At 56.9% G+C, this 26,991-nt stretch overlaps 1 protein-coding gene across 1 annotated transcript in view; it reads right to left on the reverse strand.

The window, feature by feature from the left end:
• Nucleotides 1-1,452: 1,452 nt before the first annotated feature.
• The window catches only part of LOC309682473 (E3 ubiquitin-protein ligase rnf213-alpha-like), a gene marked incomplete at its 5' end in the record, with an annotated part of 64,410 nt that continues 38,871 nt past the window's right edge, over nucleotides 1,453-26,991 (reverse strand). The window contains 36 exons of the mRNA XM_082496563.1: nucleotides 1,453-2,185; nucleotides 2,656-2,816; nucleotides 3,075-3,164; nucleotides 3,617-3,817; nucleotides 4,066-4,143; nucleotides 4,978-5,173; nucleotides 5,377-5,545; nucleotides 5,851-5,934; nucleotides 6,380-6,515; nucleotides 6,725-6,982; nucleotides 7,419-7,510; nucleotides 7,855-8,023; nucleotides 8,133-8,283; nucleotides 8,467-8,561; nucleotides 10,870-10,904; nucleotides 11,216-11,297; nucleotides 13,396-13,611; nucleotides 15,653-15,754; nucleotides 15,931-16,133; nucleotides 16,549-16,732; nucleotides 16,921-17,035; nucleotides 17,130-17,226; nucleotides 17,322-17,494; nucleotides 18,105-18,278; nucleotides 18,709-18,809; nucleotides 18,913-19,033; nucleotides 19,559-19,752; nucleotides 20,757-20,960; nucleotides 21,233-21,390; nucleotides 21,652-21,785; nucleotides 22,146-22,319; nucleotides 22,778-22,919; nucleotides 23,444-23,588; nucleotides 24,040-24,104; nucleotides 24,585-24,713; nucleotides 24,935-25,050. Coding sequence (XP_082352689.1) covers nucleotides 1,993-2,185; nucleotides 2,656-2,816; nucleotides 3,075-3,164; nucleotides 3,617-3,817; nucleotides 4,066-4,143; nucleotides 4,978-5,173; nucleotides 5,377-5,545; nucleotides 5,851-5,934; nucleotides 6,380-6,515; nucleotides 6,725-6,982; nucleotides 7,419-7,510; nucleotides 7,855-8,023; nucleotides 8,133-8,283; nucleotides 8,467-8,561; nucleotides 10,870-10,904; nucleotides 11,216-11,297; nucleotides 13,396-13,611; nucleotides 15,653-15,754; nucleotides 15,931-16,133; nucleotides 16,549-16,732; nucleotides 16,921-17,035; nucleotides 17,130-17,226; nucleotides 17,322-17,494; nucleotides 18,105-18,278; nucleotides 18,709-18,809; nucleotides 18,913-19,033; nucleotides 19,559-19,752; nucleotides 20,757-20,960; nucleotides 21,233-21,390; nucleotides 21,652-21,785; nucleotides 22,146-22,319; nucleotides 22,778-22,919; nucleotides 23,444-23,588; nucleotides 24,040-24,104; nucleotides 24,585-24,713; nucleotides 24,935-25,050 — 5,137 coding nt within the window. The 3' untranslated portion in view covers nucleotides 1,453-1,992. The remainder of the gene's footprint in view (nucleotides 2,186-2,655; nucleotides 2,817-3,074; nucleotides 3,165-3,616; nucleotides 3,818-4,065; nucleotides 4,144-4,977; nucleotides 5,174-5,376; nucleotides 5,546-5,850; nucleotides 5,935-6,379; nucleotides 6,516-6,724; nucleotides 6,983-7,418; nucleotides 7,511-7,854; nucleotides 8,024-8,132; nucleotides 8,284-8,466; nucleotides 8,562-10,869; nucleotides 10,905-11,215; nucleotides 11,298-13,395; nucleotides 13,612-15,652; nucleotides 15,755-15,930; nucleotides 16,134-16,548; nucleotides 16,733-16,920; nucleotides 17,036-17,129; nucleotides 17,227-17,321; nucleotides 17,495-18,104; nucleotides 18,279-18,708; nucleotides 18,810-18,912; nucleotides 19,034-19,558; nucleotides 19,753-20,756; nucleotides 20,961-21,232; nucleotides 21,391-21,651; nucleotides 21,786-22,145; nucleotides 22,320-22,777; nucleotides 22,920-23,443; nucleotides 23,589-24,039; nucleotides 24,105-24,584; nucleotides 24,714-24,934; nucleotides 25,051-26,991) is intronic.

Raw genomic sequence — 26,991 nt, forward strand, 5'->3', positions numbered from 1 at the left:
AGCGGTCGGTCCTTCCTTCTCAAGAGAAGGTGTTATCAGATGACCGTTACCGGCCGGCATCCGGCTTTATCTAACCCCAACGGATGTGGCCGTGGGGCTGTTGGCCAAGCGATGGCCATGGGTTCAAGGGAGGGGGCATTCGTTGTGGTCCGGGAGTTCCTCCTCCATCTCCCGCTGCGTCCCTCCAAGCGTCACCGCCTCCCCCAACTCCACCAGCCGCCGTGAAGCAGCAGTTGTGGGGCCAACGGCGGACGGCCCCTCCAAGAAGGTGGGAGGAAGAACGAATCTTGGTGACCATCTCCAGGCCCGCGAAGGCTGATGAAATCATGAGGTGGGGTCAAGTGTGGCTTCACCAAGGAGAAGTTACGCTTGACCAACACGATAAACAGCTACGATGCAACGACCGGCCTAGCAGGGGCGGGGGGAAGAGCAGTGGACGTTGGCCACCCCAAGTTCTAAGATCCTCCTAGAGAAGCTGGTGGGGTACGGGTTGGCTGAGAGGTGAGGTGGGTCGTCAAGTGGCCAAACCTCTGCAAATTTGCAGGTGACACCCAACTGGGAGGAGCGGGTGAGGCACCGAAGGCTCCTGCTGTCACCCAGAGGAACCTCAACAGGAATCTTACGGGGTTCTACCAAGGGAATCGCCAAGTCCTGTCCTTGGGGAGGGACAACTGCCAGGACCGGGACAGGATGGGGGACACCCGGCTGGAAAGCAGCTGGGTAGAAAAGGTCCTGGTGGACACCAAGTTGACCATGAACCGTTGCCGCAAAGGTGGCTCATGGGGGAGGGAGGTGGTCCTTCTCCTCTTTTCCGGTGAGGCCACAGCTGGAGGGCTGGGTCCAGTGCTGGTCTTCCCAGTACAAGAGGGACAGGGGCGTACTGGTGAGACTCCAGGGACTGGTTTGGGCTTCCTTGATCATGGATCTACCTTTGAGAAGCTCTTGGGAGCTGATGGGATTCACCTCGCCAAGTGGTGGCCCGACTGAAGGAGAGCTTTAAACCAGACTTAGGGAAGGGCCACCAAGATGGTGGAGTGACTGGACCATCTTCTCCTAAGGGGAGAGGCTGAGGGCACTGGGATGGTCCAGCCTGGAGAAGACACTGAGGGAAGGTCTCATCAATGTCTAGATATACCTGCAGGGCGTGGAGAGGATGGAGGTTTGGGCATGGACCTCCTTCCCCAGGAAGATGAAGGGAAGGTTGTCACCACACGGGTCAAACCCCTGAGGGCACTGGGGTACACTGGGAGCACTGGGGGCAGCTCCAGGTGGGGTGGCCCTGGTCTTTCTTGGCCTTGGCCACCTGTGGAGAAGCTCAGGCCTCCAGCTCCTCCAACGCCACCTGTCTGGAAGCCCCTTGAGCCCCATGGTGGCCCCTAGAAGGTCCGGTCGCACCCATGACATGGGGTTGGTCGCCTCCACCACCGTTTCAGGAAGGCCACGAAACCAAGATGGGTTCTTGAGCGTTTAATGACATGAGAAGAGCCAAGAGGGACAAGGCGGGGTGAAGGCCACCACCGATGGGTACAGGACGCAGAGACGCACCCCTTGGCCAGCGCTGGGGAGGTAGAGGGACCTCCAGCACTTCGACCACCCCTGGAGATGCCGGGGAGGGGTGGGGACAGAACTGGCCAAGTGAGGACAAGGGGTGGTGGTGTTGAGAAGGTGTCCACGGGGATGTTCTCCAGGTTCCTGCTGTGGCTTGGCAGGGTTGGAGGGACGGGGATGCTTGGGGTCCTCGTGGGGGCGGTGGTGGGTCCAGGGGAGAGCTTCTCACCCAGGTTCAGGCAGTGGGGAGGGGGGGGGACACACGACAGCGAGAAGGAGGATTTTGGGGGGGGTTGGAGGCTCCAGTTGCCCCAGGAACCCAAACCCAGCTCGCGTGTTGCTCCCGGAGTTGGGATCAGGGGTAGATGTTTCTTCTTGTGCTCCTGGGGACAAGCCACCAGCGGGGTCACTGGGAGAAGGGGCGGGGCGGGGCGGGGTGGGGGGCTAATGGCTGCCTTGGGCTGGCCTCGCCTGGCCGTAGGCGGGGACATTGATCATGCTGGTCTTCGCCGCCGTCCTCCAGACGGAGAGGATGTTCTTGACGGGAATTTCCGGGTCCAGGACGTCGGTGAGGGTGGCCACGGAGGCGTCAGGGACTTGGTTGTCCTCCAGGAAGTACTTAAAGGCGTATTTCAGGCTGTAGGTGAGGTAGAGCAGGGGGATGAGCGGGCGGAGGTGGGATGGATGTCCCACCACCCCGCAAGCCACCAGCCACGGCTAGCGTTGGCTGTCAACAATAAGCATTGTCTTAATCAAGGTGGCTCTCAGTGGTGGCCAAGGTCGCTGGTCAAGGGTGGCCAAGATTGCCGGGCAACGATGGCCAACGCTTCCTCCTAGAGGCCGCACTGGGGTATCTCCAGTGGCATCAGGAGCCAATGGGGTGGCTGATGGCTGGGCATCGGCGCTCTTCCCACCGGGGGTGATGCCACCTCGGGATGAGCGTCTCCGAAGACGGAGATCCACCAACACGCAACCAGACGTGGCCTCGAGCAACCCACCTGGGGCAGGACTTGGACCAGAGACCTTCCGAGGTCCCACCCCAACCAAACCCTCCCAAGTGACTTCTGCCCAGCGCTCCGGCCGTCCTGGGACACGACCTGGACTTACTTGTATTGGGGTTCAAATTTGGACAGTGCCACCATGATCATCTCGTGAAGCTCGATGAGGAAGAGGTCGAGGTTGATGTTGGCCAACGCGAGGCCCAGGGCTTTTGCGTCCCTCGGTTCCAGTTGTCCCTGGAACTGCTTGGGAACCAGGCAGAAGGGATCCTGCAAAGACCACCACAACCCTCTCGAGTCCTTGAACCTCGTATGGAGCCCACCACAGAGCTTCCAAGACATGAGCCAGTCTTGAAAGTCCCCGGAGAAGGGTTGGATTATCTTCAGGATGGGCCAGAGACCCTTAACTTTGCCCGGGGGTGAGACAGGGACGGCAGAAGTGGCGCCGGGTTGCACCACCGTAGGTTTCCCTTCTCCTCCCAGGAGACCAAAGCCCACGTCCTCCTCCCCCGACCTCACGTCCCTCACCTGGTTCATCTGCACCAACAGCATGGACCTGCGAGCTGCCAGGACCTGCCACAGCGACAGGATGTGCTTCAGCTGAGTGTTGGGCACCACCTGCAGGAGGACAGAGGCGATGGTGGCCTTCAGCTCCGTGGAAGGGTCACCTCCGCGCTCAACTCCAGCACCACCTGGAGGACACAGTGGGCCACCCACGGCCCCCGATGGCTGCACCTCAACTGCCCAGGTGGGCCCATCTACAAACCCTCCGCTCTCACCACCATCGGTGTCCCCCCCACGGAGGTGACCCGGGATGTCAACAGCGCCCGAGGTGTCCCCAAGGTGTTGGTGGACACAGCGTGAAGACCTGGCACCGCTCAGCCAAATTTTTTCAACCCACCCAGGTGCCCAGGACCGCTTTGCTCTGAGCAGAAGACCCTCAAACCTTCACGGACGCTACATCTGGGGACCCTGGAGCACGCGAAGGTGGTGGGAGCCACAGGGACCTCGACGGTGGCCATCAAGGGGAGGACACCAGGGTGACGTTTCCCACTTGCCCGTCAACCCACCGGCAGGTCCTGGAATTGCTTCGCGTCGGCGTCCATCCGCAGGTCCTTCCGGACGTACTCGGGCAACGAGCGCTCCTTGTCACCACCCGTCACGGCCAGGAACTCAGCGGCCACCTTCAAGGTGGCCAAGGCCTTGGAGAGGGCGTTGACCGAGCGGGCTTCTTCCATGATGCGCTTCTGCTGGTTGATGCTGAGAGGCTCCTGGAAGCAAGAAGGGTACGGACGTGACCCACAGAGGGCTGGGACCACCACAACGGGATGCCCACCCAACCTGCTGGTCCCCCTCAACGCAGGAGAACCGGGTCCCGCCAGGTCTCCACCCTCCTGCTCGAGTTGACTTTGGGTCTTCCCACACGTCCGCCCCGTCTCTGTGTCCCCATCGTGTCCTGGGACACCAGGGGAGACCTCAGGGTTGGATGGAGGAGAAGACCATTCGCCCCGTTTCCTACCTGGGGCAGTTGGTCCCTGACTTTGGTCTTGGTGGCCTGGAGGGTCCTCACGTTGTTGAGGGCGATGGATGGAGCCGTCTGGAAAGGGTTTGGGATAGAGGGTTATGAACGTGCCTGGTGTCACCAAGCGGGGACCAGCAGAGAAGCTCAGCTGGACAGATGCGAGTCCATGGGATGTCCCCAAGGGTTCTGCAGGAGGCGGTCGGTGGCCTCCTGAGGGCACTGTGGGGTTGTGGAGCTCAAGGGAGGGCCCTGACGGCTGGAGGAAGGCGCACGGCCATGAAGGAGGACCTGGAGAGCTCACAGCTTCACCGCCGTCCCCAGCAAGGCGGATGGAGAAAGTCCTCTTGGGAACTATTTCCGAAGACCGAAAGGGTGCTGGGGACAGCCAGCATGGGCTGATGATGTCCACCTTTAGGAGAGGAGGCACACCCCAGCTGCTGCGGGATGGCCCCGTTCCGGTGTCCCCAAGTCCCCTTTTCCCACCAGTTCCAGGTTTCCTTCTCACGGAACGGAGACCACCGGCCCCAGCCAGAGCTGTGCTCCTCCAAGGGGGTTCAGAATCCCACTTTGGACCCCACGGAACCCCGGAAGATGCTTCTTGACGGTCTTCGAACAGGTCCCAACTCCTCCCTCGTTCTCAGAGAAACCGGGGGTGGCTTCCCCTTCTCCAAAGACGGGGCCGGAGGTCTTCACCCTACTTTTGGGGCCACCGTTTCATGACCGCCGAAGCCGTTTTCGGCCACGGTACTCCTTCCAAACCCCAGGAACAGAGAGAGGTGCACAGCAGGCATCTCCCAAAGCCTTCGGTTGAGTCTGCTGACTCCAGAAACGTACGTAGAAGAGGCTGGAAACGCACCCCAACCCCACCGCTGGCCTGGGACAACCCAAGGTGGCCACCGCCGAACTCACCTGAGCCTTGATGATGGGTTTCCCGCTGATGAAGCGATGAACCACTTGCCGCTGCAGCATCTGGAAGTCAAAGTAGGTGGTCTTGGTGCCGTCTTCGTCTATCTCGTACTGCAGGTTGGCCAGCGCCATGGTCACCAGGTCGCTCTTGGTGATGGCCAGCACGGAGGAAGGCTTCACTTCTTCTGCCGAGATGGACCTGGGAGAGAAAAGGTTGCAGGACCTCTCGCCTCGTCCTACTCTACCATGAAGGACCTGCTTTGCCGAACGCCAAGCCACCAGGACCTTACAACGGCATCGCTTGGCCACCACAGCTCCCCCTGCGAGCCCCACACCGGCCCGGAGAACCTCTCATGGAGCCTTTACGGAAGCTGGAGGAGATGGAGAAGCCCCGAGACCTACCGTTGCCTCTCCCGGGTGACCCGCGCGGCCGTGTCCACGCAGCCGTTTTGCAACTGGATGAGGAACCTGGTGACCAGGTGGCTGATGGACGGTTGGGTGGGGAGGAGGTGAAGGACGGCCGTGTTGGTGTTGATATCGTTCGGCGAGAGGTCCGGTAGGACGGTGAGGCCTGTAAAAGGGCGGAATGGTCTTCTGCTGGCCACCAGGAGAACTTCTCCCTTTCCCTGAGGTCTTGGAAGGTTGTTTTTGTTGGTTTTTTGTTTTGTTTTTTTTTTTTTAACCAGGTTTTGTATTTTCAGAGGGGTTTTTTTTTGCTTGTTTTTAGGAGGCGGAAATCGTGCAAGCTCAGCAATTTTGCCGGGAAGGGCAGCTGCCGAAAAGCAGCTCAGCTCCCGAACTTCTCCAGAAGAAACGGCCAAGGAAAAAAAAGGGACGGGACAATCCCTCTTTCTTCCCGGGAAGAAGACGCCGTACCTGAGCTGGATGGGTTCATCTTAATATTGCTCCAAACTTTCCGGATCGTCTCTATCGCTCTGCTGAAAGCCAAACGCTGGTCCTCTACGGGCACAAAGGAGAGGAGAAAACGGCCCCGTCAAAGCGTCCTCCCGGGAGACACGGCGGTTGAAAGGACGTCTCCACCACACCCATCACCGGTGGCGTCGCCCCAACCTGTTGGCTCGAGTTGGCCTTCAAGCCGTTCTACACCACGGGCGCCATCAACCAATGGGGACCGAGGAGACGAAAAACCCATCTCGCCCATCTTCTTCGCTCACGGCAGAAGAACCTCACCCAGCCCCAAATGCCCCAGGAGAAAGGATCTGCTCTGGCTCTACCTCAATCCCTCAAACCTCCATTCTTCCCTAAATTTCCACACCCCCCCGAATAATTAAAAAACAACTGCTCCTGCAGCCTCGATGGGCGGCTCTTGGGTTGGCTCCACCCACGCGAACGACGGCGGCGGAGCGCCAAGCGTCCCCAAGCATGACGGAACTCCGTACGGCACCTGAAAGTTCGGGTTGGTCCAGGAATTGCCGGACGGTGTAGTTTTCCCCTTTGTGGATGTTCTGGAAGAAGTGGATCAGGGCGTTCTGCAGCCGGAAAATGTCGGGCAGGTGGCGGACGTGGCGGATGTTCTCCAGCTGGAAAAGAAAATTCCGCGTTGATTCAAAAGGACCGGAGATCCCACCCGGCGCCGTAGCGTAACCTGGAGGAGGACCTCATCCTGCTTAGATGCTCCAAAGAAACACGGGGGAAGGAAAAAATTACCCCGGTGCCCCCCACCGGCCTCCAACCAGGCTTGAATCTACCGCGTGCGCTTCGGTGGAGAGGGGATGGTCCCTCGGCCAACCTTCGACAGGAGCTCCAGCAGAATGGGGTAAGGGTTCCCAGCGCCTTCTCCATCTTCCTGCTGTAGGAAGTGCATCAAGGTCTGGATGGTGGTCTTCTGCTCAAACCTCCACATGCAGGGCCGGTTGATCAACCCCTCCGTCGGCAGGTCTTGCAAAGGTGGTGTCTGGCCGTAAACTATTTTCAGGAGAAGGTTGGAACCGTGGGAACCTTCGTTCATCCTCTGCTCCTTGACGGAATTAAGGTTCTGCTCCAGTTCCTGCAAGAAGGGTCGTTAGGAGCTGCCCAAGAAACCTGAAGGGGATTCACGGGGTCGTAGGGCAAAGAAAAGCAACCAGGGCTCTGGAGAAGTCGGGGTGAGAATTTGCCACCAAAGGGACAAAACCGGAACTGCCCGGGGAGAAACCCCCAGGTGATATTTCTCCAAGGGAAGAAACCCAACCGGTTTCCAAGGAGGATCCGAACAGGGCATATAAAAAGCATCCACGGAGGTGGCTCTTTGCAGGAGCAAAGCAGGAGACCACACCAGGATGAGGTCCCGGCTCCCAAAAAAAAAAAAAAAACAAAAAAGAGGGGACCCACCTCCTCCCTTGCCCGTGGCACCGCCCTGAGCTCAGCGGATGCGTCTGACCGTGGACGCGGCCACCAGCAAAACAGCCCTTCTGGCTACGAGCAGTGACCGGGCACGGGCGTACCTGGAAGAAGGGCTGAGCCAAGGCTTTGAAGGAGGTTTCCCATTCTTCTCGGTCCTTCTTCTCAGGCAGGACGCTCAAGGCTCCGCTCTCGGCTGTAGAAGACACAAAGGAACAGGTGAGCTTTTCCCCTGTAGACCTCAGGTTCTCGCCCAGAGTTTTGTTGGGTTCCTTCAGAGCGAGGAGGAAGATGAGGTAGGAAGGAGGAACCGAGAGGAACCGAGAGCGGAAAGGATGACGCAGATGCCTCCGCGGAGCAAACTATCTCCCAACCTTCTCCTGCCCTCAAGCTGCTCTGGCCTGAAGCGCTTTAGATGAGCTCCCTACCCTCGTTGTCCTCCTTCCAACCCGTTTCCCGGGTCGTCCCGGGAAGGAGGAACCAATGACACCGCCGTGAACCCGCCGGTGACCTTCCCCGAACTTCCCAGCGTCCCTCTACCTGCTGGGGGGTGGTTGCTCAGGTGCTGTAGGAAGAGATGGACGGTCAACACGGCATCTTCCGTGTTCTTGCTGAGCGCTTCCGCCAGGCAGGCCACGTCCTTCTGAAGGTGGCCCCAGAAGAACTTTTCCACCTCCGCCGGTTCCTCTTTCATCAGGTCGAGAACCGCCTGCGGGAGAGGGCAGGTTCCTCCGTTAGGTTGGTGAGAAGGTCTCCTCCCCGGCGAGGCTCTCCGGGTGGAACGGGGTGGGGGGAGGGGGGCCGGTGGGGCGGCTCACCCGTTTGTGGGCGCGGACACCCAGCAGGAGGGCAGAATGGAGCAGAGCTCTGACAAGCGCCACGCAAGCGGGCGACAGACACCTCTCCAGCTCATTCCTCCGCGAGAGAGGACTCTCCAGGATGTACCCTCGCTCCGTTTTATCCTCGGTGCTGGGTTCAAGAAAGAGCAACCACCCCACCCGCGCCTTTCGCCACCGTCCAACCGCGGAGGGGGAGACCTTCGCTAAGGTCCCACCGCGGCGTTTTTCCCCCACCCCCGTGGTTCCAGGGGAGGGTTGGGTGGACGGTGGAAGACCTCCAGGGCTACAGAGGTGGGAGGAGGGGTTGACTCACATTTGCGTCAGGGTGAAACCCCTCTCGGCTTTGTGGTTGGTTCCCCCGATGGCGGCACCGCATTTGCACTTCTTCACTTCCATGGGAAGCCCACACTGCAGGTCGGACAAGCGAGGGCGGAGTGAGCGAGAAGGTTCGGAAGCCCAACGGGGGGCGCTGGAGGTGATCTCGCAAAAGCTGAGGGCAGCCGGGGGGAGGGGGTGTCTCCACCCCCTCCTGGATTTTGGCTTTCTACACGGGGTGATGGCAACAGCTGAGGAGAGGCAGGAGGGGCTGCGTCTCTAGGAGCAAACATCTCCAGGCCAATCAGGTTCTTCCTACAGTCAGCAGGACGCGTCTAGGCATCCAGTCGGGGATGAGACTAACCAAGACCTGGAAGCACTTGCTTCACTCCACTGCTTCCACGGGGAAACTCAAATCTGGGAGAAGAAGCCAACCGGCTTGGAGAAAAGCTCAGCTGGCTTGGAGAAGAGTTCAAGTGGCTCGGAGAAAAACCCAGCTGGCTTGGAGAAGAACCCGGCTGGCTTGGAGAACCCAAGCAGCTTGGAGGAGAACCCAACTGACATGGAGGAGAACCCAGCTGGCTTGGAGAAGAACCCAACTGACTTGGAGAAGAACCCACCTGGCTTGGAGAACAACCTAGCTGGCTTGGAGAAGCCAACTGGCTTGGAGAAGAACCCAACTGGCTTGCAGGAGGACCCGTCTGGCTTGGAGAACAACCCAACCAGCTTGGAAAAGAGCCCAGCTGGCTTGGAGAAGAGCCCAACTGACTTGGAGAAGAACCCAGCTGGCTTGGAGAACCCAACTGGCTTGGAGAAAAACCCAACTGACATGGAGAAGAACCCAACTGACATGGAGGAGAACCCAACTGGCTTGGAGAACAACCCAGCTCGTTTGGAGAAGAACCTGGCTGGCTTGGAGAAGAACCCAGCTGACTTGGAGAACCCAACTGACTTGGAGAAGAACCCAACTGACATGGAGAAGAACCCAACTGACATGGAAAAGAACCCAGCTGGCTTGGAGAACCCAACTGGCTTGGAGAAGAACCCAACTGGCTTGGAGAAGAACCCAACTGGCTTGGAGAACCCAACTGGCTTGGAGGAGAACCCAACTGGCTTGGAGAAGAACCCAAATGGCTTGGAGAACCCAACTGGCTTGGAGAAGAACCCAACTGGCTTGCAGGAGGACACATCTGGCTTGGAGAACAACCCAACCAGCTTGGAAAAGAGCCCAGCTGGCTTGGAAAAGAACCCAGCTGGCTTGGAGAACCCAACTGGCTTGGAGAAAAACCCAACTGACATGGAGAAGAACCCAACTGACATGGAGAAGAACCCAACTGACATGGAAAAGAACCCAGCTGGCTTGGAGAACCCAACTGGCTTGGAGAAGAACCCAACTGGCTTGGAGAAGAACCCAACTGGCTTGGAGAAGAGCCCAACTGACTTGGAGAACAACCCAGCTGGTTTGGAGAAGAACCCAGCTGGCTTGGAGAACAACCCAACTGACTTGGAGAAGAACCCAACTGACATGGAGGAGAACCCAACTGGCTTGGAGGAGAACCCAACTGACATGGAAAAGAACCCAGCTGGCTTGGAGAACCCAACTGGCTTGGAGGAGAACCCAACTGACTTGGAGAAGAACCCAACTGACTTGGAGAAGAACCCAACTGGCTTGCAGGAGGAAACATCTGGCTTGGAGAAGAACCCAACCAGCTTGGAAAAGAGCCCAGCTGGCTTGGAGAAGAGCCCAACTGACTTGGAGAAGAACCCAACTGACTTGGAGAAGAACCCAACTGACTTGGAGAATCCAACTGGCTTGGAGAAGAACCCAACTGACTTGGAGAAGGACCCAGCTGGCTTGGAGAAGCCAACTGGCTTGGAGAAGAACCCAACTGGCTTGCAGGAGGACCCATCTGGCTTGGAGAACAACCCAACCAGCTTGGAAAAGAGCCCAGCTGGCTTGGAGAAGAGTCCAACCAACTTGGAGAAGAACCCAGCTGGCTTGGAGAACCCAACTGGCTTGGAGAAGAACCCAACTGGCTTAGAGAAGAACCCAACTGACTTGGAGAAGAACCCATCTGGCTTGGAGAAAAGCCCCCCTGGCTTGGAGAAAAGCCCAGCTCTTGCAGCTAAAGGACCACTTGACACAAAAGGTGACATTGGAGTCCACATCAGGAGGGGAGCAGAGCAGCAGGAGGAGCATCTACAGCGGCCACCCAGTAGAAAGAGCCGGGCCAAGAGGTGTTTCAAGATGGTGCGAAGGGGACGGGGACCTCTGGGAGCCAGAAGAAGACCTGAGAAGCTCATGCCAAGCCCGGCTTTTTGCCGTGGAGGTGACAGAGATGCAACGAGAAGCGCAAGAAGACAGAGCTGCAAAGACCACCAGCCAGAAGGAGACACTTACGTGGGTGACAACCCAGAAGGCGCCGCACTGACAAGCTACGTGCAAAAGAGGACACGGTTAGTCATCTCCCACCACGACCTCTATGACGGGGACGCGGCCAGACGCTCCCCACGAGGGTGACAGGCTCAGGTCCCACCTCCCGCCACCCGGCCCCCACCACGTGCCTCCCCCCGGAGCTTGTCAAAGAGGGACCCAAAGTTGCTCCACGTAGGTGGAGATCATGAAGGACTCAGCAGGAGGATGGAGATGGCCTTCAGGAGTCTTGAAGCCCTTCCTTCCGGCCTCGGTCACCTCCTGGTGGGTCCCTTACGGTGCAGAGGAGTAGGGAGGTTCCCCCAATACTTACTCCACATCTTATCCGTCGGACCGGTTTTCCAGTTCTTCTCATCAAAGAGGAGGTCTCCAGGCATGGTGGGAAGGTAGGAGCCCTTGGGAAGGAAAGGCCATACGACGTGTGGGGTGGGGGTAACCACCTCGCCAACTCGCTGCCCACCTATCTGAGGAACCACTTCTGCTTCCGAAGCAAGCGAGGGGAGAAGGAGGGTCCTCCTGCCCGGCCAAGGTCATCAGGGAGAACCTTCTGGTGAGGGAATGGGGCCCGAGCGAGGGAGGGAGGTCCCGTCGGACCACGGTGAGGGTGGAGGGACCAGAGGTGAGCAAAGCCCCCGAGAGAGCCCCAATGATTTATGAGTTTCGATTCTGGAAATAGAATAGACCACCCGGGCCAAAGGTGGCCTCCACGGGAAGGGGGAGAAGATCCAGAGGTGGCTGTTGCCTTCACTTCCGAGAAAAGCAGAGTGAGGTCCTGGTCGCTTCCTGCAGCCCTCAAAGAATGGGAAGAACTTCAGGCAGGAACAGACCCGAGGGGAAGGCCAGTGTCTCCACCACCATCTGAGTGATGGAAGACCTTTGGCAGGAGGAGGACGCTCCAGTTGGGCTTCAAACCACCTAAACTCCACCCACGAAGCTCTAGGAGGCCCCCCAGCTCCGCTTGAGCCAGTAGAGGGAGGGGCCTCTCCCGTAGACCGTACGTCGATCTCCTCCACCTCTGAAGTGGACCAGGATGGACTGAAGTCACCAGCGGTGACTTCTCAGCCCAGGGAACGAGAAGGAAGAGGAAGAACCAAGGAAGAGGAAGAACCAAGGAAGAGGAAAAGCGAAGGAAGAGGAAAAACGAAGGAAGAGGAAAAGCGAAGGAAGAGGAAAAACGAAGGAAGAGGAAAAACGAAGGAAGAGGAAAAACAAAAGAAGAGGCAGAACGAAGGAAGAGGAAGAATGAAAAAAGAGGAAGAAGAAAGGAAGAGGCACAATGAAGGAAGAGACAGAATGAAGGAAGAACAAAGGAAGAGGAAGAACAAAGGAAGAGGAAGAACAAAGGAAGAGGCACAATGAAGGAAGATGAAGAATGAAGGAAGAGGAAGAACAAAGGAAGAGGAAATACAAAGGAAGAGGAAGAACAAAGGAAGAAGCACAACAAAGGAAGAGGAAGAACGAAGGAAGAGGAAGAACAAAGGAAGAGGAAGAATGAAGGAAGAGGAAGAATGAAGAGGCACAACAAAGGAAGAGGAAGAACAAAGGAAGAGGCACAACGAAGGAAGAAGAAGAACAAAGGAAGAGGCACAATGAAGGAAGAGGAAAAACAAAGGAAGAGGAAGAACGAAGGAAGAGGCACAACGAAGGAAGAGGCACAACGAAGGATGAGGAAGAACAAAGGAAGAGGCAGAAGAAAGGAAGAGGAAGAACGAAGGAAGAGGAAGAACAAAGGAAGAGGAAGAACAAAGGAAGAGGCACATCGAAGGAAGAGGAAGAACAAATGAAGAGGAAGAACAAAGGAAGAGGCACAATGAAAGAAGAGGAAAAACAAATGAAGAGGAAGAACAAAGGAAGAGGAAGAACAAAGGAAGAGGCACAACAAAGGAAGAGGAAGAACAGAGGAAGAGGAAGAACAAAGGAAGAGGAAGAATGAAGGAAGAGGAAGAATGAAGGAAGAGGAAGAACAAAGGAAGAGGAAGAACAAAGGAAGAGGAAGAATGAAGGAAGAGGAAGAATGAAGGAAGAGGAAGAATGAAGGAAGAGGAAGAATGAAAAAAGAGGAAGAACAAAGGAAGAGGAAGAATGAAGGAAGAGGAAGAACAAAGGAAGAGGAAGAACGCAGGAAGAGGCAGAACAAAGGAAGAGGCACAACGAAGGAAGAGGAAGAACAAATGAAGAGGAAGAACAAAGGAAGAGGAAATACAAAGGAAGAAGAATGAAGGAAGAGGAAGAATGAAGGAAGAGGAAGAACAAAGGAAGAGGCACAACAAAGGAAGAAGCACAACGAAGGAAGAAGAGGAACAAAGGAAGAGGAAGAACGAAGGAAGAGGAAGAATGAAGGAAGAGGAAGAACGCAGGAAGAGGAAGAACAAAGGAAGAGGCCGAAGGCAGGAAGAGGCCGAAGGCAGGAAGAGGCAGAACGCCTCCGCCAGGACAGGTGGCGGCAGGCCAGCGGGGTGGAGAGAGCTGCGCACCTCAGCCTTCGCGACTCACCTTCACCAGGTCGGGCTTGAAGCAGACGTTCCTGAGGAGGTGAGTGATGCGGTTCGGGAACAAGGCCAGAGTGAGCGCGGTGTGGAAGACCACCTCCAGCAGACCGGGGTCCTCACCGTCCCCCAAAGCAGCCACGATCTTCTTCAGTTTGTCTTCCAGCGCCTCGTCTGGGACGGGCGGCAACTGGAGGATGTTCTCCATTTGCCTCACGGCGGACTACAGAAGTAGAAGGAAGCAGACGTAAGCGAAGGCAACGGGCGTGGCACCGCCCCGGGAGGAGCCTTCTGGCTTCACCGCTGAGGTTCAGCGTCCCCGCTAAGTCCCCTTTGTGTGTCCCCCCCCCGCGGCAGCAGGGAGCTGCCACAGTTCTCCATCGACACAGATGGAAACCTCCTGTTGCCAAGAGGTTCCAGAGGAACCCAAAGTTCCAGACCAACCACCAGTTCCAGACCAACCATGGCTCCAGACCAACCACTGGTTCCAGACCAACCACGAGTTCCATACCAACCATGGCTCCAGACCAACCAATGGTTCCAGAACAACCACCGGTTCCAGAGCAACCAATGGTTCTAGACCAACCACCAGTTCCAGACCAACCAATGGTTCCAGACCAACCACCAGTTCCAGACCAACCATGGCTCCAGACCAACCACCGGTTCCAGACCAACCACGAGTTCCATACCAACCATGGCTCCAGACCAACCACCAGTTCCAGACCAACCATGGCTCCAGACCAACCACTGGTTCCAGACCAACCACGAGTTCCATACCAACCATGGCTCCAGACCAACCAATGGTTCCAGAACAACCACCGGTTCCAGAGCAACCAATGGTTCTAGACCAACCACCAGTTCCAGACCAACCAATGGTTCCAGACCAACCACCAGTTCCAGACCAACCATGGCTCCAGACCAACCACCGGTTCCAGACCAACCACGAGTTCCATACCAACCATGGCTCCAGACCAACCACCAGTTCCAGACCAACCATGGCTCCAGACCAACCACTGGTTCCAGACCAACCACGAGTTCCATACCAACCATGGCTCCAGACCAACCAATGGTTCCAGAACAACCACCGGTTCCAGAGCAACCAATGGTTCTAGACCAACCACCAGTTCCAGACCAACCACCGGTTCCAGACCAACCACCAGTTCCAGACCGACCATGGCTCCAGACCAACCAATGGTTCCAGACCAACCACCGGTTCCAGACCAACCACCAGTTCCAGACCAACCAATGGTTCCAGACCAGCCACCAGTTCCAGACCAACCACCAGTTCCAGACCAACCATGGCTCCAGACCAACCACTGGTTCCAGACCAACCAATGGTTCCAGACCAACCACCAGTTCCAACCCAACCACCAGTTCCAGACCAACCATGGCTCCAGATCAACCAATGGTTCCAGACCAACCACCAGTTCCAGACCAACCATGGCTCCAGACCAACCACCGGTTCCAGACCAACCACCGGTTCCAGACCAACCACCGGTTCCAGACAAACCATGGCTCCAGACCAACCAATGGTTCCAGACCAACCATGGCTCCAGACCAACCAATGGTTCCAGATCAACCACCAGTTCCAGACCAACCATGGCTCCAGACCAACCAATGGTTCCAGAACAACCACCGGTTCCAGACCAACCATGGCTCCAGACCAACCAAAGGTTCCAGACCAACCACCAGTTCCAACCCAACCACCAGTTCCAGACCAACCATGGCTCCAGATCAACCAATGGTTCCAGACCAACCAATGGTTCCAACCCAACCAACGGTTCCAGACCAACCATGGCTCCAGACCAACCAATGGTTCCAGACCAACCACCAGTTCCAGACCAACCACCAGTTCCAACCCAACCAACGGTTCCAGACCAACCATGGCTCCAGACCAACCAATGGTTCCAGAACAACCACTGGTTCCAGACCAACCATGGCTCCAGACCAACCAATGGTTCCAGACCAACCACCAGTTCCAGACCAACCACCAGTTCCAACCCAAACAACGGTTCCAGACCAACCAATGGTTCCAGACCAACCACCGGTTCCAGACCAACCATGGCTCCAGACCAACCAATGGTTCCAGACCAACCACCGGTTCCAGACCAACCACCGGTTCCAGAACAAACATGGCTCCAGATCAACCAATGGTTCCAGACCAACCACCAGTTCCAACCCAACCAACGGTTCCAGACCAACCAACGGTTCCAGACCAACACCCCCCATGGAAACCTCTTGTTCGAGGCCCGATGGATACTCACAGTCAAGTTCTGATTTTCCGCGGAATCTTTGGTTTTTAGCTGGTTTTGGGCTTTGTCCACCAACGAAAATATCAGGGCTGTATTGGACCAGGCACTTCGATCCTGAAAAACACAGATGGACCTTGTCATCCTACGGAGCGAGCGGGAGGGCAGGAAGAGGAGGTTGTCTACACCCTACGGGGACCTGTCGTACCCCTCAACTGGAAGAGAGTCAATCTTAGAGGGTCTGAGCTCAGCAAATCCTTCGGCTCTGCGAAGGCGCTGGAGAAATAACCCACCTGCGACATTTCTACCCCCTGGGGCAAAATCCACTTCTCCGCCTGGAGGATCTTCTGCATGGAGTTGAGGCCGTAGATGTCACAGAGGTTTCGGATGAGGAACAGCTGCGGCCACGGCGTCGACGCTTTCGCCACCAGGTTCTTCATGGAGTTCACCAGGTCTTCCTCTTTCTCCGTCCCCTCAGCAGCGTGCGCGTGGGGATCTGGAAAAGAGGTTTCTCGTTGAAGCCCAGTCCCCGGTGGTGGCACATCAACGCACGTGTCCTTCACCACCGCAGCCCCTACAGCTGGTTTAGGTGGCAGGAGGACGTAGGGGGCCAGGAGGATCTTCTCCCCCAGGAGAAGGTGGAACAGCGGCCTCGAGCCAACGTACGGAGGGGCACCTTCATACGTCGGGAAATACTTGGAGAACACAGCGAGTTTCGAGGACAGAAGAGGTGGAAAGTTGGTCCAAAACAACCTCAGTTTTCATAAAAACAGCCATTTTCCAGCCAAAAAAAAAAACCTCTCCAAGGATAGATTTTTTTTGGGGGGGGGGGAAGTGGTGGTGGAAGCTTGACCTAGACCTGCTTAGGGGTCGGTGGGTTTCCTCCTGCTACGCTAAGGAGAAGGACTCACCGGCAAGCGCCTGTCTGCCCAAGACGGTGGCCACGTGGCTGATGGAGAGCCGGAGTTGGGCGATGAACTGGAGGGTGTTGATTCGCGAGACCTCGGGCTTGTCGAAGGCGGAAAGGTCGGCGGTGGAGAGGCAGTTTTCCGCGAGTTGGCTGATGTCTTCTTCAGCCGAAGGATACATAAAATCCTGCGCGAGAGACGATTTTTTAAGAGCCTGAAGGTGGGGCTTCTCCTCGGCTTTGAGGTGAGTTCCTCCTTTGGCTCCTCATCCATAACAAGATGCGGAAGGGGGGAGGGGGGGGATAATTAACGCGATTAACACGTTAGAGCCGAGGTGGAAGGTCCAAGTTCCGGTGATCCTTGACGGGCGCTCACCTCCAGACAGTGCACCACCATGAAGTAGAAATGGTCCATGTTGCTTTGGTTGGACATGATCTTCTCCTCCATCTGGGAGAGGTATTCTTCCAGGTGAACCTTGACGTTGTTGAACCTAGGGGAGAAAAGGACGTGGGGCGTCACCAACCCCGTGGAGGTTTCAACCCAACTTGGGGGGGTGGGGGGTTGGGAGCAAACTGGGGGCTGACCCGCATCGCAGCAGCAGCTTCAGGAGGGAGGACTGGATGGTGGGACTGGTGTCCATGCACTCTTCGAAGGGTGACAACTCGCTTTTCGGCTTGTACACTAGGAGGGAAGGGTGACACGCGGTGTCGGACTTCCAAGAACGTGAGGACAGAGGTGGCGGTGGTGGGAAGGGATGTGGAATTGAGGTCTTTTACCCCTTTTCCCCTCCTGATGCTCAGGGTTGGGTTTGCAGGCCACGAACTGGATCAGCCGCTGGATGATTTCGGCGGAGGGGGCCTCTCTGTCTCCCAAAAAGTACATGGTGAGGAACTCAACGAAGAAGGAGTTGCATTTCCTCCTGAATTTGTTGTGACAGGCGACGGCTTCCCTGGAAGGAAGGGAGAAGAGCGGTCAACCTTCTCCCAAGGAAAGGAACGACGTCCCTCTCTCTGCACAACACGGGACCCGAACCAGTTAAGGACGTTTTTTCGGAGTCGTGGAATGGTTTGGGTTGGAAAGGGACCTTTGAAGACCATCTCGTTCCATCTCCCCTGCCCTGGGCAGGGCCACCTCCCCCCAGCCCAGGTCCACCAAGCCCCGTCCAACCTGACCTTGACCACCTCCAGGGATGGGGCAGCCGCAGCTTCTCTGGCCAACCCCTTCCAGTGTCTCACCACCCTCAGAGCGAAGAATTTCCTCCTGATACCTCCTCTAAATCTCCCCTCTTCCAGTTTGAAGCCATCACCCCTCGTCCTATCACTCCATGATGGGCCCTTGGAAAAAGTCCTTCTCCAGCTCTCCTGGAGCCCCTTTAGGCACTGGAAGGGGTTCTGAGGTCTCCCCGAAGCCTTCTCTTCTCCAGGCTGAACCCCCCCCCCCCCCCAATTCTCCCAACCCGTCCTCCCAGCAGAAGTTCTCCAGCCCTCCCAGCATCTTCCAACTCAACGTTGAACACGAAGACACCTGAGCCGGGCAGGTTTATGCCAACGTCGCGCTACCTGGTGGCCTCCGAAGCGGTGGGCGTGTAATCCTCCGGGAATTTCTCCTTGCAGATCTTACACTGCTTGTTCGTCCACTCCAGGATGCAGCGAGTGCAGAAGATGTGGCTGCAGGGCAGCTCGGCCGGGTCGGTGATCTCCCGGAGGCAGCTCTTGCATTCCTTCACCCCTTTCCTGAAGGACAAAGCATGGAAGAAAAAAAGGAGGCAGCTCAGCGCCGAGGAGGCGGGGGGAGAACCGGTTGGCTCCTGCCTAACGTACGGCCCTGTGGTGGCCACCAAACCGGACGGGAGCTTCCACCGAGCCGCCCCGGCGAAGGTGACCCACCGTCGCTTGAAGAACCAGCGGCTTCTAAGCCGCCTGAGGACCACCCCGTCTTGGAGAGGCGATGGTCCGTGGTGAGGACGGTTGGGTGAAGGGGAGCCGGTTTCTTTGGCGCCACGACCAGAAGAAGTTCCTCCAGAGGTGTTTCATCACCTCCAAGAGGGGGTCTCACCCCTCGGGGTCCTCTGCGTGGCCTCCCTGTGTCTCCCTCACCCTTTACAAACCTCAGAGCGACGGAGAAGGACCTTCGAGTCAACTTTTTTCCCCAGCTCGGACTTACACCAGGTACACGACGTCGGCGTTCTCGTTGCATTTCTTCAGCACTTTGGTCACCAAATCAAAAGTCTTCTCCGGCTCAAATCCCGGCGTCGCGTAGAGGCGCTGCGAAAGACAAAGAAGCGGCGGGAGTTCAGCAGGAACATCTCCTGGAAGAGAAGAAGCCTCCCGACCTTCACGGTCAGGAGCTGCCCCGGGGAAGACCTACGTTCCAGAGGAAGATGAACTGCTTCACCACGAGCCTCAGGAGTTTCTCCTCTATTTGGGTCTCGTTGTGCAGCAGGTGGTCAATCAACATGTAGACAATGTTGGTGCAGGTCCAGCGATGTCTGTAAAACACACGTCCCGACCATCAAGTTGGGCCACAGCCCTCCCGAGGGCTCTTCCCACCCGTATTCCCGTCTCATCCCAGGTAGCGTGTGGTCACTGAGGACACGAGACCTCCTGAGATGACGTTAGAGGGAGAAAGAGATGGGACGGTCCCGTCTACGCCGCTCGTTTCAACGAACCTCCAGCCAAACCGCAACTGCCGGCCCATTTGTGGGTGTCACCGCTGGAGACACCAACTTGTCCCACCCCAGAAAGCATCGAGCCGGCGAGGAGAAATTCCACCACAACTGAGCAACTCGAGCGTGGTGAAACATCTACCAATTTGGGGGTTGGGTTTGGTTTTTTTTTTTTTTTTTGGAGCCCCTTTGCCACTCTGTTTACCATAACGAGGAAGGACCGGGAGGGAGTGGACGGTCGGAGGACCTGTGACTCCGGCTCCTCAAGAGGAGGGTGGTGTCACCTCACCCGACCTTCAGACGTCAAGAAGTTTGCCCTACCGGTCAACAGAGGGTGATAGAACTCACAAGACGCTTTCCAGGAGCTGCTTCTTCTTCTGGTAGAACTGCAGCTGGTAGTTGTCCAGACTGATCCACTCCACCCAGGGCTTAATGGATTTGACGCTTTTGAGCCACGCGACGCAGGCATCGAAGGGCAAAAGTCCATTTTCGGAGGGCTGTACTTTCTCCAGGAGAAGGTACAAGGCGTCGAGAGTGACAAACTGAAAAGGCGTTGGCAAAAGAAAGAGGAAAAAAGTCCGGTTAAAGAACCCGCCTCGCCCGGTGGGTGGCACAGAGGGAAGGGACGGCCCACGAGCAGGTGATGGAGCAGCTTTTGGAGGAGTTGGGGCCAAGTTCAAAAGAAAGGGACTTTTAGGGGTGAAGTTGTGGCACCTGCAAAGCTCTGAGGAACCTAACGGCAACTCGGAGGAAGACGGACTCTTGGAGTCGCGGTGGGGAGTTCTCTAAAGACCTCCGTTTGCTGCTCCAAAGAACGAGCATGGTCGGAGGGATGAGGACATCTCCACGGGGAGATGGTCGGAGGGATGAGGACATCTCCACGGGGAGATGGTCGGAGGGATGAGGACATCTCCATGTGGAGATGGTCGGAGGGATGAGGACATCTCCACGGGGAGATGGTCGGAGGGATGAGGACATCTCCACGGGGAGATGGTCGGAGGGATGAGGACATCTCCACGGGGAGATGGTCGGAGGGATGAGGACATCTCCACGTGGAGGTGGTCGGAGGGATGAGGACATCTCCACGTGGAGGTGGTCGGAGGGATGAGGACATCTCCGCAGGGAGATGGTCGGAGGGATGAGGACATCTCCACGGGGAGATGGTCGGAAGGATGAGGACATCTCCACGTGGAGATGGTCGGAGGGATGAGGACATCTCCACGGGGAGATGGTCGGAGGGATGAGGACATCTCCACGGGGAGATGGTCGGAGGGATGAGGACATCTCCACGGGGAGATGGTCAGAGGGATGAGGACATCTCCACGGGGAGGTGGTCGGCTGAGGAGCCCACCCCTGAAACGCGACACGACGAATCCCACCCACCTCTCGGGTCTAAGGGGGCTTCACCGCGACACCCAGAGCGACACAAACGTAAGGATGTCTCACTAATTACAGAGCAGGTCATTAATTAGGGGAAGTTGCGAAGACCGTCACGCTCAAAGGCAGCAGAGGAAGGGTTTGAGGGCCAACGCAACTCTTCGCTCACCATTTCTGGGGGGTTCTTCTCATACTTTGCCTGCAGCTCGCCCACGACGGCGTCGTTGCTCTTCGCGATGTCAACGAGGAGGTGATAATCGTCTTGGAGGTAGAAATATTCCATGTGGAGCCAAATGGGGGAGAAATCCATCTCTCCTCCGCCCACGGTGGAGCAGAGTTGCTCCGCGCCGGCCAGGAAGACTTTGGTGAGAAGCTGCAAGGGGAAAGCAAAGACGTCGTTTCTGTTGGAAGGAAAGCGCGAGGGGGACCGCGGTGGGGACCCCAAGCACCGCTGCGCCATCCCACGTGAAGCTTCCCCACCAAAAATCGGTCTGGAAAGCGGAATTAAGACCCAACGTCCGCAACGGTTGAGGAGGAGGCACGGAGTAAGTAGAAGGGAGGACTTCTGAAGAACATCAGATCCGGCCGGGGAAGGATAGGACTAGGGCCAAAGGTGACAACCGTTGGAGGTGGGGCTCTACCCACCTCGTAGACGGAGACGTCTTGGCCGGGAAAAGCCATGCGGAGAAAATCGTTGGCGTAAGAGCGGAGCACATCCGGGTCGCTGCCGTCCGGCAGCAAGGCGTTCTTGATGAAGGTTTGGTAGAACTTGGCCACTTCCTCCGTCGGCCTCTGGGGTTGATCTAAGAAGGAACAGGGAAAGAGAGTTACGGCAGCTGAGCGGAAAACGGGAGCTCCTCGTTAAAGATGGAGGGGGACGCGTGGTCAGGGGTGACAAGGCGCGATGCCTCCGTTGGAAGAGGAGGTGCACCGCGGAAGAGATGCACGGCGCGGTTCCAGGTCGCTTGAGCGAGGAACGCGACCCCCAGGCTTCCTCCAACCCAGGAGATGGATTTTTGGTGGCTTTGCTGGGTTAAAGCTGCCCCTGGAAAGTCTGAGGTTACCTTTCATGTGATAGACCTTCTCCCACACGTCGTCCAGGTAGGCTTTCAAAACCCAACTGAACGGGAACTGGCAGAAGAGGGAGGTGTTGGGGTCTTCGGTCATCGATAAGACGGGGATCTTCGCGTCTGCCGCCCTGGAGTTCAAACAGAGCGGGAAGAAGCGTTAAATTGGGCAACAGACCGCGGGTCTCCAGAGACGGACCACCTCAGAAGAGTTCCCCGCTCCCACCAACCTGCGTTCTCCTTTTTTAAAGGCGAGAAATTTGGTAGGAAAGGCGGGGAAAAGCGGGACAAGAGCAGGGAAGGAGCCAATTTTGCTCAAAACAGCTCAAAACAGCAACGGGGAAGTTTTGGTGCCAGCAAGCTGACTCCCCCCAAGACCTTCCACGGCCAGGTTTATCAACATCTGCACCTCGAGCATGAGCTGCGGTTCCACTACGAACCCCGGGCCGAGGGCAAACCACCGTACGGGACGTTCACACCCCGCCTCTTACTTCCAGGTGTATTTAATTTTTAGGAACGTTTCTTCTTGGAACATCTGGAGCCAGAGTTCCGCCAGCGGAGAGGTTTGAGAGACGTGATCCAGGTTGTTGTTGGCGTCCACCACGGCGAGAATTTGGGCGAAGACGTTCGCCACGATGTCTTCCAGGTGCCCCCACAGCGCCTGCCTGAAAAAGGAGACGGCACAGCTCGTGGCGTCGCCTCCCTGCCTCCCACCGAGAAACCCTCCTCCGCCCAACGTCCGTCTTGAAGACACCTCCCAAATCAACCGAAACAACCCAACCCGCTTCCGAAGACGCCAAAGGGTGGACCTCCAAGCTTGACGCTAACCGTCCTTCTCCATCTCACGGTCAAACCGTGTCATTTGCTTCCAGAAAAACTCTTCCAGAAGAAGTTTCCTCAAAATCAACAGTGCTCTTAATTAATTTGGGGGGCTTTTGAGAGCGACTGCGACCTTTCCACAACCCCCTCCCTCCTTCTAAGCTGGTGAAAAAGCCCCACGTCTTGGTTGGAACGTCTCGGTTGGCACGTCTCGGTCTTTACGCAAGAGGAGAGCCCTTCAGGCAGAGCAGTTTTCGGAAAAGAAGGACTGGGCGGTAGGAGGACGGCCCACAACCAGCACTACCTGAACGATGTGTCCTCCAAGATGAACTCGGTGGAGAGCGCCCTGAGGAAAATCCACTCCCGCGGCTCCTGGATGGGTTTCTCACGTTCGTGGAGGAGGTAACAAATTCTCTTCTTCAGGATGGTCATGAAGTGGCTGGAAACTAACGACCAAAAAGAGCGGGTGGAAACCCTCCCGGTGCTCATCTCCGTGTAGGAGACTCCGTCAAAAAACTGCACGGGCTTTCGGTGGCTGCTACGGTTTTCCAGCCCCCCCCCAAAAAAATTTAAAAAAAAAAAAAAAATAAAAAAAAATAAAAAATCACACCGCCTCATCTCTTTTGCTTCGGTTTGGTTTGGTTTGGGGTTTTTTTGTTTTTTGGTTTTTTTTACGCAGAAATCAACTCCCGTCGGCAAATGCCGTCTGCCTGAGATCATCGACCAAAGTCTGCACCAAAACTTTGGGGTTTAGTAACAGATCCTCACCGTGAACGGCGAGGGACCGTGTGGGGACACGAAGGAGGCCCCGTGTCACCTCCCCCTCCATCTTTTGGGTCCTTCCCCACCCCGCTGGGCTTTGAGGGACACCAGAAGCGGCTCTTAACCTCTCTCCGTTGTCTTCTTCTTGCCGTTACAGCTCACAAGGCGCGAGAAGGAGTCGCTTCGGGTTCTCTCTCCTCACACCTACCGCTATTCTGAGCGTGGAACAGCAAGTTGTGGAGGATCTTGATTCTCTCCGTTGGCCGCTGGCTGTTGTCCTTCTTGTCCTCCAGCTGGATCACGGCCTTCTGGATGCTCCCTTTGATCATGGCGTCCACGTTGAGGAACTGCGGCTGGAAAAGACCAGAGGTCGGTCGGTCGCTCGGTGCGATTTTACTGTCATTTGCCCCCAGGGACGTTTGTCTTAGGACGTGATCTTCTCCAGAACCTTGGCAAAGTGGCCTTCAAGGTCCGTATCCATCTCACCATCCCAACAAACCCTGCTGGAGTCGGTCTCCCGGGACCTGGAGGGTGGCTGATGTCCCTGGTGAGGGACAAAAGGTTCCTCCTGGTCTTCTGCCGGGGGATGTTGGGAGACCACCACCCTACTTCAACCCCACAATGGAAGACCTACAGCTATTCTGCCCCGTGACGAGGCACCAACCCAAGCGAGGACTTTGAAAAGCAGCTCCCCCGACGTCTGTTGAAACCCAACACGGTTCTTGCGCAACGCAAAGCAACTAAAATGAGAAAAATAAGGGGAAAAAAAAAAAAAAAAAACAAAAAACAAAAACCCCAACGTACATTTTCTTCTGGGTGAAGACCCGACTCGGTGAGACTTCCCAGGGCAGAAGAATCCTCTGGAGAACCTGAAACCACAATCAATCACACGACTCGGCTGTCAAAAAAAAAACAAAAAAAAAAACAAAAAAACCCCAAGAAAAGAGAATTTCCCATCCGCGGGAGGTGGCGGGAGCGTCGCGCCAACCACGAGGGAGGAGCGAAGCGGCGCTGAGGTGGAAACCACCCAACCGCTTGGTACGAGCTTCTCCATGACATGAGACCCTCCTTGGGCTTGGGGACCAATCGGCCACCTCTAAGCAAGAAACGGGGATTCGAGGAGCCACCCAGAGTTGGGTTTGCAACAGTGGACCAACCCGTTTCCATCCCAGTTGGCCCATCAGGAGGCAGAGGCTGCGTTGCTGGGAAGACCTCAGAAGCTCCTGGGACCAGCGGCTTGGGACCTGCCCGATCCAACCGCGTTCCCATCCACAGGTGGGACACGGGAGGATGGGGCAGAAAGTTTCTGGAAGGGGACAACGGGGGGGTTCTGGTGGGAGACTTCTTACCCGTTGGGGGACACTGCAGGGAGCTGCTCACGAAGATTTCGGCGATGGTCATTTTGGAGAGCTGGCCGAGATTGGCCTTGAAGTTCTCCGGGGGCATCAGGTCGTCCAAGTGGATGGACCTCCACTCACCTGGAGAGGTAGGAAACGCCCGAGAAGAGGATGGATCAGTCCACCTCGTTCTCTTTTTGGTGCGTCGACCCTTCGGAAACCCAACGAGCTCGGCTGTTGGGATTTACCGGCCAAGAGGAATGGGAAGACAGCGAGAGATGGAAGATCCTTCGCTTCCCGTGTGAGGTCACCTTCCCCTCCCGCTCTTTTCCCCCACCCAGAGGAGCGAGCGTAACCCCTACCGCTGTCAAAAGCCAGGTAGCTGCAGCCTCCCAGGACCCGCGGGACTTTCGTGATGAGCACGACGTGCACCAGCTGGGGGTTGGCCGACCTCCTTCGCTCGTCTGTGATGCCGTACCTGGAAGGACCACCAGAAGGTCAGAGCTGGTGACGTCCGGACTCGTTTGGTCGACGTCTCCGAGCACGGGCAGCGTCTCCTCCCCCTACGCGCCCTCCCAGCGGCTCCGCTCCCGCCCCACCGAAGGTTGAAGGCATCTGAGGGGGCTTCGTGGGTGGAGGCCACCCTGAGAAGACCTTCCTTCTCGCCGGCGTTGGTGGGACCCAGTACCCGCCCGGGGGGCAAAGGAGACAATGGAGCGCAGAGAGGAGCCCAGTTCAGGTCTTGGGGTGAGGGGGGAAACAGGTCAAAAGGCAGCGGAGGCTTCTGGGAAGTGCGTTGTGCCTGGAAGAAGGAAGAAAGGAAGAAAGGAGGAAAGGAGGAAGGAAGAAAGGTGGAAGGAAGAGGAAAAGAGGGAGGAAGGAAGAAGGAGGGACAAAGATGGGAGGAAGGAGGAGGGAGGAAGGCGGGAGGAAGGAGGGACGAAAGAGGGAGGAAGAACGGAGGAAGGAGGAGGAAGAGGAGGATGAAGGAGGAAGGAGGGAGGAAGAGGAGGAAGGAGGGAGGAAGGAGGGAGGAAGGAGGGAGGAAGGAGGAAGGAAGGAGGAAGGAAGGAGGGAGGAAGGAGGGAGGAAGGAGGGAGGAAAGAGGGAGGAAGGAGGGAGGAAAGAGGGAGGAAGGAGGGAGGAAGAGGAGGAAGGAGGGAGGAAGAAGGAGGAAGGAGGGAGGAAGAAGGAGGAAGAAGGAGGAAGGAGGGAGGAAGAGGAGGATGAAGGAGGAAGAGGAGGAAGGAAGGAGGAAGGAGGGAGGAAAGAGGGAGGAAAGAGGGAGGAAAGAGGGAGGAAGGAGGAGGAAGGAGGGAGGAAGAGGAAGAAGGAGGAAGAAGGAGGAAGAAGGAGGAGGAAGGAGGGAGGAAGGAGAGAGAAAGAATGGAGGAAGGAGGAGGGAGGAGGAAGGAGGGAGGAGGGAGGGAGGAAGGAGGGAGGAGGGAGGAGGAAGGAGGGAGGGAAGAGGGAGAAAAGAAGAAAGGAGGGAGGAAGGAGGGAGGAAGGAGAGAGGAAGGAGGGGGAAGGAGGGAGGAAAGAGGGAGGAAAGAGGGAGGAAAGAGGGAGCAAAGAGGGAGGAAGGAGGAGGAAGGAGGAGGAAGGAGGGAGGAAGGAGGGAGGAAGGAGAGAGGAAGGAGGGGGAAGGAGGAGGAAGGAGGGGGAAGGAGGGAGGAAGAGGAAGAAGGAGGAAGAAGGAGGAGGAAGGAGGGAGGAAGGAGAGAGAAAGAATGGAGGAAGGAGGAGGGAGGAGGAAGGAGGGAGGGAAGAGGGAGAAAAGAAGAAAGGAGGGAGAAAGGAGGGAGGAAGGAGGGAGGAAGGAGGGAGGAAGAACAGAGGAAGAACGGAGGAAGAACAGAGGAAGAACAGAGGAAGGAGGAGGAAGGAGGGAGGAAAGAGGGAGGAAGAACGGAGGAAGGAGGGAGGAAGGAGGGAGGATGGAGGGAGGAAGGAGGAAGAAAGAGGAGGAAGGATGAGGAAGGAGGGAAGAAGAAGGAAGAAAGGAGGAAGGAGGGAGGAAGGAGGGAGGAAGGAGGGAGGAAGGAGGGAGAAAGAATGGAGGAAGGAGGAGGGAGGAGGAGGGAGGGAAGAGGGAGAAAAGAAGAAAGGAGGGAGAAAGGAGGGAGGAAGGAGGAGGAAGGAGGGGGAAGGAGGGAGGAAAGAGGGAGGAAAGAGGGAGGAAGGAAGAGGAAGGAGGAGGAAGGATGGAGGAAGGAAAGAGGAAGGAGGAAGGGAGGAGGGAGGAAGAGGAGGAAGGACGAGGAAGGAGGGAGGAAGGAGGGAGGAAGAAAGGAGGAAGGAGGGAGGAAGGAGAGGGAAAGAGGAGGATGAAGGAGGAAGGAAGAGGAAGGAGGGAGGAAGAGGAGGAAGGCAGAGGAAAGAGGGAGGAAAGAGGGAGGAAGAATGGAGGAAGGAGGAG

The sequence above is a fragment of the Vanellus vanellus genome, assembly GCF_965231255.1.
Source record: "Vanellus vanellus genome assembly, chromosome: 29".
NCBI lineage: Eukaryota > Metazoa > Chordata > Aves > Charadriiformes > Charadriidae > Vanellus > Vanellus vanellus.